This window comes from Macaca mulatta, chromosome 20, assembly GCF_049350105.2.
Source record: "Macaca mulatta isolate MMU2019108-1 chromosome 20, T2T-MMU8v2.0, whole genome shotgun sequence".
NCBI classification, from domain to species: Eukaryota; Metazoa; Chordata; class Mammalia; order Primates; family Cercopithecidae; genus Macaca; species Macaca mulatta.
Genome location: NC_133425.1, coordinates 18,261,863 through 18,274,291, shown reverse-complemented (window position 1 = coordinate 18,274,291; position 12,429 = coordinate 18,261,863). Strand labels below are relative to the sequence as shown.

The window sequence follows — 12,429 nt, the reverse complement described above, 5'->3', positions numbered from 1 at the left end:
ACAGGCCTTAAAGTCAGACGGAACGAGGTTCCATCTCAGCTCTGTCGTTCACTAGCTGTAGGGCCTTGAGTAAGGTAAAGCGACTCTCCAATCTCAGCTGTATTCATTTCTGAAATGGGGTAACACCTGCTAAATGAGGGTGAAATGAGAAAATGGACTGGAATGCGCCCAGCGCGGGGTCTTCCCGTGGTCAGTGAGGATGCTCCATCTCCCCATTCGCATTATCATTATTTGAATTTTATAAAGATGGAGAAATAGAGGCATGGCCAGTCAAAGCCATTTGCTGACATCCCATGGCGGTGGTCTAGAAGAGCTGGCATTTCGACCCGGGCGGCTGGATTCCAGCATCTACGCTCTTGCGCTTCACACACTGTGTCCCAGGGCTAACACGGGTGCCCTGGTGACCCTGGATGAAGTGGAGAAATTAGATCAACCAGGGAAGGAAAAGGCCCAGAGAAACTCCAATTTTCACTTTCCAGCTCCCTGGAAGGGTCCTGTCCTCACACGCTGAGACTTGAACAGGTTCCAGAGATTTGAAAACCTTCTCTGATGCTCCCTAAGCCAAGGCCAGAGACTTGTAGGGATGTTTCCAAAGACCTGATTATTCAGGCTGAGAGTAAATGTGCGGGCACCTGCTTCCGCAAGCCCTGCTGGGGCTGCCTGGGAAAATGACAGTTGTGCTACCTGTCTTGCAGTCTATCTAGAGACTTTACTTTTGGAGGAAAGCAAGGAGAAACAGTGAACACAACCCTCCCCTTCATTTAATAACAGAAACAATCAGGACCAATTTGGCAGCTATTAGAATACTAGTTTGCCTTTATGCCATCTCTTCACAGGGGGAGCCAGAAGTCCAAATTGGTTGCTCAAGGCTGGAGATGAAGAAAGAAGGTCAACACTGCTATTAGGAGCTACGTGGAATTAAAAACCGAGGCACCCTGTGGCCTATTCTGTATTTCACTGCTTGCCTTTGTTCCTCCCCATCTCTCTGTCTTTCAAGATCTCTGCCTCCATCACTTCCTCTTTTACCAGGGCTGGTCCAGACACATGAAATATCAGAACGGGAAGGAAATTTGGAGACTTTCTCATTCAACCCCCTTGTTTTTCAAAGGGAGAAAATGAAGTCAAGAGAAGCAGAGTAGCTGCCTCAAAGTCACCAGTGCATTGGGAGAAAGCAGACCTAGAACACAGAGAGGCTTCATCACGCGAGAATTATGAGCTTGGACCCCCTGAACACTCACTTGGGCATGAGTGCTGTGAGTTTGACCAAGTAACTTCACCTTTTTGAGTCTCAGTTCCCTTATCCATAAAAGGAGGCTAATATATTGCCAATAATCCCCACTCAGTGCCAGAAAATTAAAAGAACACAGAAAAACAGAACTAATAGAGAGTCTGGGCTTGATGATATAATTTGCGCGGCTTGATTTAGCCATACCTGAAGTGAGCCCTAATGTTTTAGTTACCTGATCTGGTAATGTTCTTTACCCTTAAACTAGTTTGAGCTGGGTTTCTGTCATTTCCCACCAAAAGAGTACTCCCTAACATACCACCAGTGAAGGAATGTGAGCCGAGCAATGCCCACCTCTGGTCACTTGGGAGGGACCACGGATGATGGGCTACAGGTAGGTTTATTCACGCAGCAGGTGAGGCCACAGCTAACAAAGAGGAAAGTGGCAGTGAATGGGACGTTGGCTTGTTCTACTATTAAATGAATGCTAAACTACTGCCCTAACTTCCTGTAAATGAGAAAATCCCAGCTGGGAACTCATGCTCAAGAGTTGGAACTTGTGAGCTATTCTGTCAAGAGACCTTTGGGTTTAGGGTCTTGGAGGGAGGAGTAAGCAACATTTCCTTAGCCTGAGACTTCTTTATGCTGTCCTGCGACATGTGGGTACCACCTGTCAATTAGGGATGCACATCAATTATACAAAATGTACTCAGGCACCTAGAGGCACAATTCAGGCCCATTCTCCATCTATTTCTTTCTCCTACCAGCAACAATTTAGTTCTATGTTCATCATAACAATGACATAATCATTGACATCACTATCATCATAGACATTTACTATGCCAAACGCTGCATATGCAGCATCTCATTTAATCCTCTCAATGACCAAATGAGTATAGGTCTAGTAATATTTTCATATAATATTATGAAACCAGCTCAGAGAGGTGAAGTCACTCATCCAATGCAACACAGTAGATCAGAATTCCAAACCAGAAGGTGAAACCTCGCAGTCCCTGCTTTTAACTTGCGCTATACTCAGCTCCTAGCACAGTGCCTGACAAACAGTGCACAGAGAATAAATCCTGACTAGGCTGAAACAAGTAATTCACAGACAAGTTAATTCATTTACAATGGGACCCCTTCTTGAGACACAACTTTGTTTGCACAAATCACCTATTAGCTGCTATCCGGAGAAGAAAAAGGGTTTTTCCTTCTCTACCTAAGGGTGGGGAACACCAATATCCGAGCCACTTCTGACAACTAACCACCTCCATGGAATCCTTGCACAGTCCTACCTTGCTCCTGTGGCTCTGGGGCCAGAAAACCGTGGGTTCAAATTCTAGCATTTAACCAGTGCGTGATCTTCAGAAAAATCAAGTAAACTCCAGAAGCTTGACAAATGGGGAGAATAATTCTTATAGCTGCATTGAGTGGCTGTGAAAATAAATTTGGATCCTATACAAAAAGGGCCCATTTAGTAGGAACACAATACAGAGTGGCTGTGATTCTTCTGACTCATCCAGCCAGGCCTCTCTGCTTAGTGGCCTGAATGTAGTAAACTAATCTGTGCTAATTTCCAGAGCACCTTCAACCAGAGCATCTTCAACCAGAGCATCTTCAACCAGAGCATCTTCAACCAGAGCATCTTCAACCAGAGCATCTTCAACCAGAGCATCTTCGAGTTCAGGTGTTGCAGCAAGGGGCCTCCTTTTTAATGTAAAGAAGGTAGGCTGTGACTAGGACAGGAACAATCCATAAATAGCAGAATGAAATCAAAGTTTCAATCTAGAAAAATGATACAACACAAGGATTCTAGGGTTACTTTTTTTTTTTTTTTTTTTTTTTTTGAGACAGAGTCTTGCTCTGTTGCCCAGGCTGGAGTGCAATCTCCGCTCACTGCAACCTCCGACTCCCAGGTTCAAGCAATTCTTGTGCCTCAGCCTCCCAAGTAGCTGCGATTATAGGTGTGCACCACCACACCTGGCTAATTTTTGTATTTTTAGTAGAAATGGGGTTTCACCATGTCAGCCAAGCTGGTCTCGAACTCCAGACCTCAGGTGATCCGCCCGCCTCGGCCTCCCAAAGTGCTGGGATTACAGGCATGAGCCACCGCATGCAGCCGGATTACTTCTTAAAAGCTCAGGAGATGGAGCTACCTGCTTGCTTTTGTTCCTCCCCTGCTGTGGATAAGTGGGTAAACTGAGTCACACAGCCAGCCAAAACGACACTCCCACCAGCAATGGCAGAGATTTAAAGCAGAGATTACAAACAGAGATGTGGTCGGGGGCTGGGTTGGGGAACGGGGACAGGCGAGGACTGAGCGACCTAAGATCCAGGAAATAACTGCCATGAGAAAATTCAGGCACAGACTTAATCGACCTTCAGATTTTTTAAGACTGGTTAGAAATCTGGATTTTCATAGGAAATACTGCTGTTTTTAAATAGGGCTATTAATTTTCAAACAAAGCACCTGAATGAAAACAAGATGAAACAAAATACTCTGAGAGCTAAACCATGCATATTAACAAGCTGAAATTATCCCAAGCACTGCCAAGTGCAATACTAGACCAAGACCCCTGGATGTCAGAGTCACCCTGGACTGGTTTTCAATGTTTCGTTTTTTTTTTTTTTTCTGAGACGGAGTCTCGCTCTGTTGCCCAAGGTGGAGTACAATGGTGTGATCTTGGTTCATCCCAACCTCCGCCTCCCAGGTTCAAGAGATTCTCCTGTCTCAGCCTCCTGAGTAGCTGGGATTACAGGCGCCTGCAACCACACCCAGCTAATTTTTGTATTTTTAATAGAGACAGGGTTTCACCATGTTGGTCAGGCTGGTCTCGAACTTCTGACCTCGTGATCTGCCCGCCTTGGCCTCCCACAGGGCTGGGATTACAGGCATAAGCCACTGTGCCCGGTCTTTAACGGTATTTTCTATTGAAATAGGGAATCCCATCATGTGATGTCACCTACAGGGGGCACTCAAGACCCTATCCCTTCCAGCTGATGGATGGTCATGGAGACTTGGGCTCAGCTCAATGCTGAACTGTAGAGATGCTGTTTTTTTGACATTGTTCATTTTAAGCGACAGAGGTGTGAGGGATCTGGGTTGGGGTTCTGGGTGCCTCCAACCCCTGCTGATGTGTTGGGCACCAGTGAGGGAGTGAGGAGGAAATGGGGCTGGGATTAGGACCCCTGGGTTCAAGTCCATGCTGCTATGACACTCTTTTCCACTGCAAGGTCAATTCCCTGAGAGGAAGGGCTTGGTCTTGTTTGCGGCTAGAACAGCGATTGGCACATGCCCATGCTTGGTAAGTATCTGAATGACTCGCTGAATGAACAATCTGGGCACACTGCTTATATTATGGGCCTCAGTCTTCCCATCAATAAAATGGGAATTAACCGTGGATGCCCTACTGAAAGGGTTATTGCAATGAGACATTGGACTCGTGGAAGTCCTTGAGAGCAAATGACCAAAAGGGCTGTGACACCATGAGAAACATCTATGGTTATCTTTGTCCTTGGCTGACAAGAGGGACTACTTCAGATCCCACGCAGACACGGCAAAGGACAGCTGGTGCCAAGCCTTTCTCCCACCCTCAACTTCTCTGTGGTTGCATGAAACCAGCCTAGAAAATTCCCCAAATGATCGCTCAGGTTTTTGCTTCCGTTTGGCACAAGGGGTAGGGGGTTGAGGTGTTACCTTGCATTGTCCCGGCCGTGTGACTTCAAGAAATTCATATCTCGGTATCGGGAGAGAAACGCCACCAACTGGTCATTTGTCCTGTGGAAACAAACCAAGGGGAGAGTCAGGCCAGAGACCGTGGGTACTATCTTCGTCAAAGAAACCCAGTTTCACCGATTATGTCAGTCTGCTCGAAGCACCTTCTCTGATCACTTGCACACGGGTTGATAAGGCATCCTCTTTAAACTGCCATTTTTATATCACAGTCACTGACTCTTATCACACTATGTTAAAAGGGGCTGTTTGTGCATTTCTCTCCTCTATACTCCAATATACTGGAGACTCTTTGAGGGCAAGTGGAGTGCTCTACATGTTTGGGAATCTCCAGTGCACGGCATTGGGCTTGGCAACAGCAAGTCATCAGTGTGCGGCCCAAAGCTAAATATACAGCAACCTCAGGACCTTTGCATCTGCTTGCCTGGGAAATTTCTCCCAGTATTGCTGGGTTGGTCTTGTCGTCAGGTCTCCTTTCAAATACCACCTCTTCAGAAAGACCTTTTCCGACCACTTAACCTAAAGTAGTACCTGCCTCCCCTTCTCTCCCCACCTTTATTACATCACTCTGTTTATAGTAATTCACTATTGTATAACCACTTGAAAGCATTGACCTTGTTTTCATTAGAATGTAAGCTCCATGAGGACAGAGCCCAGCTGGATTTGTTCAACACTGGCATACAGTAGGAGCTATATTAATGTTTGTTGAATAAATAAATGAATCAAAGTGATGTGTGTTCAAACTGACTCCTTCAAATGCACTTTGAGCAACGAATGCATCAATGAATGGATGGATACCAAGTCCTCGATAACCATGGGCTACTGAATGAGAGAGCTTTAAAAAATATGGAGTGCAATACAAATGAGACACCGTTCCCAGCATTGTTATCCCAAATTTATCGCCATCAATCTCGGCACTAGCAGTGTAGTCACAGCTAATCAGCCTGCGCATACAGCTGTGACAGTGTTTTAAAAGGCAGTCACACGGGTCTCCATCTGCCAGAAACGCAGTCGCCTCTTCTGCTGAATAAACCCAAACAGGTAAATGGTGCTGATGTGACAGCTCCTTTATCACCAGCTTTCTCTGCTTCGGAATTTTTACTTCGAAAGAAAGCGTTAACTATTGTTTCAAATGGGAGGAACAGAGAAGAGGGCAGAAAGATTAAAAAGAAAAAAACATCTCTGGGGTTATAATAGAAGCTAGACCTTTGAGAAGCAGGACAGTGCCTTAGAAAGCAATGCTTGGGCAGAAAGAGGAAGATCTGGGGACAGATCCCAGCTCCATGACTGAGTCAGCAGCTGTGTGTCCAAGGATGTCATTTAACCTCACTGAATGGTAGCTTGCTCTGAAGACACCTAGGTTGAGAATTAAACATGCCCAGCACCTAGTAGGTCCATCATGCATATATACTGAATGGACAACTGGGTGGATTTTAAGGGCACACAGTAGGTGTACAATCAATGCACGTACCTGCTCTATCTGCCTCCCAACTGTTTGGTCTGAGCTGCCCCTACTGCTCACCCTCCTCCTTCATTTCCCTGCACCTCCGCAGTCTCGCCACTCCAAGCCCCTGTTCTCTCATTGGATGACTCATGTTGACCAACTCATAATTCCAGCGGAGGGGGCACAAAGCAGTTAAGAGATGCTGCAGTGAAAATGAGCGCTGCTCATGTCCCATCCTATCACTGAAATAAACACCAATTCAAAACCAGCCATTCTAGCAGCGGCAAGCGCCGTGTGTCTGCAGGGAGTTGAATACAGCGCACACACGGAAAGCTAAACCTTGCTGATGGGCACAGAGGTGAACCCAGGGATGTTCGCAAAGGGCTAACCCCACGTGGCCGTACAATGGTGCATCTCCCGCGTGGTTAAACCCCATTGTGCCTGCCAAGGTAAAGTCCACTGGTGCCTCCGACTCTGTTACCTGTAGCTCGTGGGGACAGGGCCTCTTTAATAAGTCGCTGGCAGAGGTGGAAACTAAATCGGCCTATAAAAAAAATTTAAGCAATGTTTCTCTCCAAACCATAAAGAGGCCCCATTCTAACTCTGCGTTTTAACAGCTCTTATTTACCAACCCCCTCACCACTCTCTGCGACAGTTCATTATTGTTGTCCTGATGAATACGGGACAAGTTAACCTCTGAATGAGTCCCCGGCAGTTGGAATAATAAATAAGGCCTCTCAGGCACCCTTAGTGGGAGGATTGAAGGGGCCGGGCCGGGGCTCCTGGGCCCCCTTCTCGTGAAGCCTCAGGCCTCCCAGGGTCAGCGGCTGCAGTTCCATTTGGCAACCCCAGAAAGTGCCTTTCAGGGCTGTGAGCTGGGGCCATTTTCACATTTACCGCTTCACCGAGTCCCCATCTGACGGGGATGAATAGGCATTTAGCGAATTTACTTAGCAATGCTTCCACATGAAATCGTCTCAAAAGATGACATCTTAGGGGAGGGAGGGTGGATGAGGAGGGGGCTGAGGTTTCCAGGCCCAGAGCTTTTGGGCAAAGCCGCCTTTCAAAGCCAAGCGTTGTGTGCTTGGCAAAGGATCCTGATGGATTGTCTGGAAGGGTGGGGCGGGGGGACCCCTGCCTATCCCCCTTCCTAGGGGCCCGGGCCCCTTGCTCTCCCTCTGTGTGAAATGCCTGCTCTGAATGCTAAAGCCCATCCCCCCAGTCCTTCTCGAAAGGGAGATGGAAGTTGGCTGAGGACCAAATTCTCCTATTGTTGCTTTCAGACGCCTGTCGATAATTGCCTACATAATATTTAGTTCTCTCCAGATAATTAACAGCTTGCGATCTGTTGACATTTTACCCCGTTCCAGTTTCTCGCTCGCTCGCTCTCTCTTCCACTCACACACATTTCTCACTTCCCTTTCCTGGTGGAGTCATTTGCCAAATGGTTCCCATAGTTCATCCTTTGTATCTGTCTCGTCATCAATTTCCTCCTACTTTTTGCTGAAACGATTAGAAATCACATCTCTTGGTCTATGCCAGTTCCTCTGCTTCCTGAGGATAACTGGGGCCCATTGCTACCACCATTGGAGTCACTGGGAAGTCTCTGCTGAAATAAGTAAGAAATAAATATTAAAACAAACTTACTGGGAGCCATGAGAATCTTGTTGGAAATGAATAAAAAAATGAGTAATAAAATAATCTCCCAAGTCACAGCCATTTACTAAATGTGCACCATGCCCTAAGGTCATGGGAAAAGACTTTTGCCACATTTTATTGCATTTGATATTCACAACGATGCTAAAAAATGTAAATTTCGGCTGGGTGTGGTAGCTCATGCCTGTAATTCCAGCAGTTGGGGAGGCCAAGGCGCGCGGGTCACTTGAGGTCAGGAGGTCGAGACCAGCCTGGCCAACATGGTGAAACCCCGCCTCTACTAAAAACACAAACAAACTAGCCAGATGTGGGCTGGTACACCTGTAGTCCCAGCTACTCAGGAGGCTGAGGCTGAAGAATTGCTTGAACTTGGGAAGTGGACGTTGCAGTGAACCCAGATCGCTCCACTCCACTGCAGCCTGGGTGAAAGAGTCACACTCTGTCTCACAACAACAACAACAACAACAACAACAACAACAGGAATTTAACTCTCATTTTACAGACGGGCAACCAAGACTCAGAGAAATCATCCATTTAATAAAGTGCAGAACCAGAACTGGAACCCGGGGACAAATGTCACAGCTTGTGTTCTCTACGAGACTGCCTCTACAAATGATAGTGAATGAATGAGTGAGTGAATGAATGAATGAATGTATTCCACTTCAAGTGCAGAAGAAAAAAAAATACAGGTGCGATAATGTCTTCCTCTTCATAGCCTGGTCTGCAGCCCACTGCTATAAGAAATGCCATACACTTCAGGCCTCACCCAATACCTATTGAGCAAAAATGTGTTTTTAAACAAGATTCCAGATGATGCACATGCCCTTTAAAGTTTCAGAAGCATTGCTCTAAGTCAAGTATGACTATCGGTAGTTAATTCTCTACTTTCCATCTTTATCTGCTCCTCACAGTTTCTTCTGGAGAGCCTGGACTATGAATGAATTACTTTCATTTCAATAAGCCTTAGGTGTTGAGAGTATTAAATAAAAACAATACACCTAATACCTGTGCCATAGTACTCGGCATACAGTAAGCCCATGATAAATGTCAGCTATTATATAATAGCACTATTATTACCATCTTGCACATCAGAAGCTTAAGAGACCTTGAACTGTGGAAAACAGTATAAAGACCCAACCTGATTTGAACCTGGAAGGCTTTCTGTGCATAAGACCCATGGAATGTTCTGCAGAGCATAGTTTGAGATGTCCAAGGCCTCTTCCCAGCTGGTGTCAGACTTAGGGACCGGCTCCCAGAGGGCCATGGTACCACTGTGTCTGTCTTATCTATATAACAGCTCCGGACATTAAGATATGAAGGAAGAGAGGGCAGAGTTCTCAGGTTCCCATAGCACCCAGGAGCCCATGCTGTATGGAAAAGGTGCTCTGGACACACAGAGGCAAGCAAGCCATGCCTGTTTGCTGGTGGCATGTGACAAGAGATGAAGCCTGCTCAGCTTCCAGTAGGAAGGAGCCCAACACAAAACCAACTGTACCTCTCCGGGCTCCTGGTGCTCACCTGGCACTCATGCCCCAGAACCCCTTCCCCACTGCAGGATACTGTCAAGGACCCTGCCAGAGGTGCTCACGGTCCAATGGTGGAGGTGACAGGACTAAAGCCAAAGTTACATGCAGGATTTTGTGAATGTCAGGATTCAGGATTTCAAACCTCTGATGCTGCCAAGTGTGTACAGAGTCCAGGGGACACTAGAATTATTCCTCCTGGACTGCAATGAACCAGCCACTGTGGGGCAGAAATGCACATGAAAGACTATGGGGAGGCCGGGCACGGCTGTAATCCCAGCACTTTGGGAGGCCGAGGTGGGTGGATCATTTGCAGTCAGGAGTTTGAGACCAGCCTGCCCAACATGGTGAAACCCCGTCTCTAGTAAAAAAATACAAAAATTAGCTGGGTGTGGTGGCACGCACCTCTAATCCCAGCTATTTGGAAGTCTGAGGCAGGAGAATCGCTTGAACCAGAGAGGCGGAGGTTGCAGTGAGCCGAAATCGCGCCTGGAGAAGAAGAGCGAAACTCCGTCTCAAAAAAAAAAAAAAAAAAAAAAAAAAGACTATGCTGTTGCATGAGGGAATGTGAAATCAGGTAAGTCGAGGAAGTTGAAGGTTGAGGGTTGAGGCGCTTTCAATCTGAGCTGAGAATAGGCTACAACGGTTTCCCCAACTTCTGCTTCTAATGTATCCATAATCTTTAAGTTATTTTATATGTATATTTAATTTAAATACCACTTTAGCTTCATCTTATGCACCAATGTTTATGATATTTGATGTACTTTTTTTTTTTTTGGAGTCTTGCCATCTTAATCATTTTTCTGAGATCAGACGAGGTAGGGTGCGTTCTGGGTGGTATGTCTGTAGACCGTCTTAACCAGTTTTCAGTGTACAGTTCACTGGTGCTAGATGGATTCACACTGTTGTGCAACCATCACCAATATCCATTTCCAGAACTCTTTTCATCTTGCAAAACTGACACTCTCTGTTAAATAATAATTATCTCTCTCTCTTTTTTTATAGCCCCTGGCAACCCCCATTCTACTTCCTCTCTACTATTTAAACCATTCTAGGTACCTGACATAAGTGGAATTGTACAGGATTTGTGTTTTGGTGGCTGATTTATTTAACTAGCACCGTATTCTCAAGGCTCATCCATACTGTATCATATCTTAGAATTTATTTCCTTTTTAAGGCTGAATAATATTCCATTCTGTTGTACCACTTGTATGTTATTTTTTCCCCGTTACACATTAAAAGCATTAACGACCACATGTCTGTATACTTCCTAAATCAACTGGGCTGCCAGGGGCACACATGGAAGGGGTCAACTGTCCTGGTTTGCCCAGGACTGAGGGAGTTCCCATGACACAGGACTTGTAGTTTTAAAACTGGATGGTCCTGAGCAAATGAAGATGAGTTGGTGACCCCAGGCACATGGCTCCATTGAGGGCTGCACGACCACAGGAGAACTGCCCACTCCACAGAGGCAAAAAGCTCACCTTCCTATGATGAACCCAATGTACAGAAAACAAGATCACAGCAGGGCCTATTGTAACCCTTTCCTATGCTTTTAAAATCATTATGAAAGCTTAGATCACAGCAAGATAAAGACTGAAATACCAGCAATAGCAACATCATCATCATCATCTAACACTTGAGTGCCTACTATGTGGTATTTGCATCTATTAACCCACTTAATCCTCATGACCACCCTAAGAGGTAGATGTCATTATATTTGTATCCATTTGTTATTATATAAATGGGAACATGTATGTACATGGATTTTTGCGTAACGACATATGCCACTTCTGTGACTCATCAGCACATACAGGTGGACTTCACCCTTTTAACAGTTGCACAGGATCTTATAGAATGGGCATAGCCGGCCAGGCGTGGTGGCTCATGCCTGTAATCTCAGCACCTTGGGTGGCTGAGGTAGGCAGATCACGAAGTCAAGAGATTGAGACCATCCTGGCCAACATGGTGAAACCCCATCTCTACTAAAAATACAAAAAAACTCGCCAGGCATGGTGGTGGGTGCCTGTAATCCCAGCTAATAGGGAGGCTGAGGCACGAGAATTGCTTGAACCTGGGAGGCGGAGGTTGCAGTGAGCCGAGACTGCGCCACTGCACTACAGCCTGGGTGACAAGAGTGAAGCTCCACCTTAAAAAAAATAAAATAAAATAAAAAGGCATAGCCAATGCCCTAGTGATGAACACTTAGGTCATTTCCATTTTCTCCCCGTTACAGATACTGCTCCATTGAACACCCTTGCATAACTATCTTTTCACATGTGGGCATGACAGGTTTCTGTAGGATCAAATTCCCAGATATGGAATTGTTCATTCTAAGATTATTTTTAAGTCTTTAATTTCAGAAAGCAAACTACATGGAATGAGGCTTCTCTAAGAGTTGAGAATGCCCAAGACTCACACCACTGCGCAGAAATCAAGCCTGCGGCTGCCAGGAGCATGGGGAGGAAGAAGGCAATTGCATAGGTGATGGAGTTGGGATGTCCTGCAGAGCTGGCAGGCTCTTGGCTTCTCCAGCAGGCTGGTAGGCTTATGCAGGGGCCTTATGGGTTCCCCAAAGGACCAACCACCAGTGGACCCTGGAAAACAAAGGAGGCTCACATGGAAGTGGAAAGGACCTTCTGTCAAGCAACGAGGTGGGAGCAGAACCATCCTCTACTGTGCCTGGAGCAGCTGCTACAGCTGGTGCCCATCTGTCTGCCAACAGACCCAGCATCTGGACTATGGGGCAGCACCTCAGACAGTGCTTTTCAGGACCATGGCTGTAGTCCTGGGATGAGCAAGCATTGAGTCCAATTCCATTCTTTTTCTCCAGGACCTGACACATTTA

At 46.1% G+C, this 12,429-nt stretch overlaps 1 protein-coding gene across 1 annotated transcript in view; it reads right to left on the bottom strand.

Annotated features, from left to right (window-relative positions):
- The window catches only part of XYLT1 (xylosyltransferase 1), a 366,386-nt gene that overhangs the window by 46,562 nt on the left and 307,395 nt on the right, over window positions 1-12,429 (bottom strand). Inside the window, exon 6 of the mRNA XM_015125707.3 lies at window positions 4,923-5,003. Within this exon, the coding sequence (XP_014981193.2) occupies window positions 4,923-5,003 (81 nt within the window). The remainder of the gene's footprint in view (window positions 1-4,922; window positions 5,004-12,429) is intronic.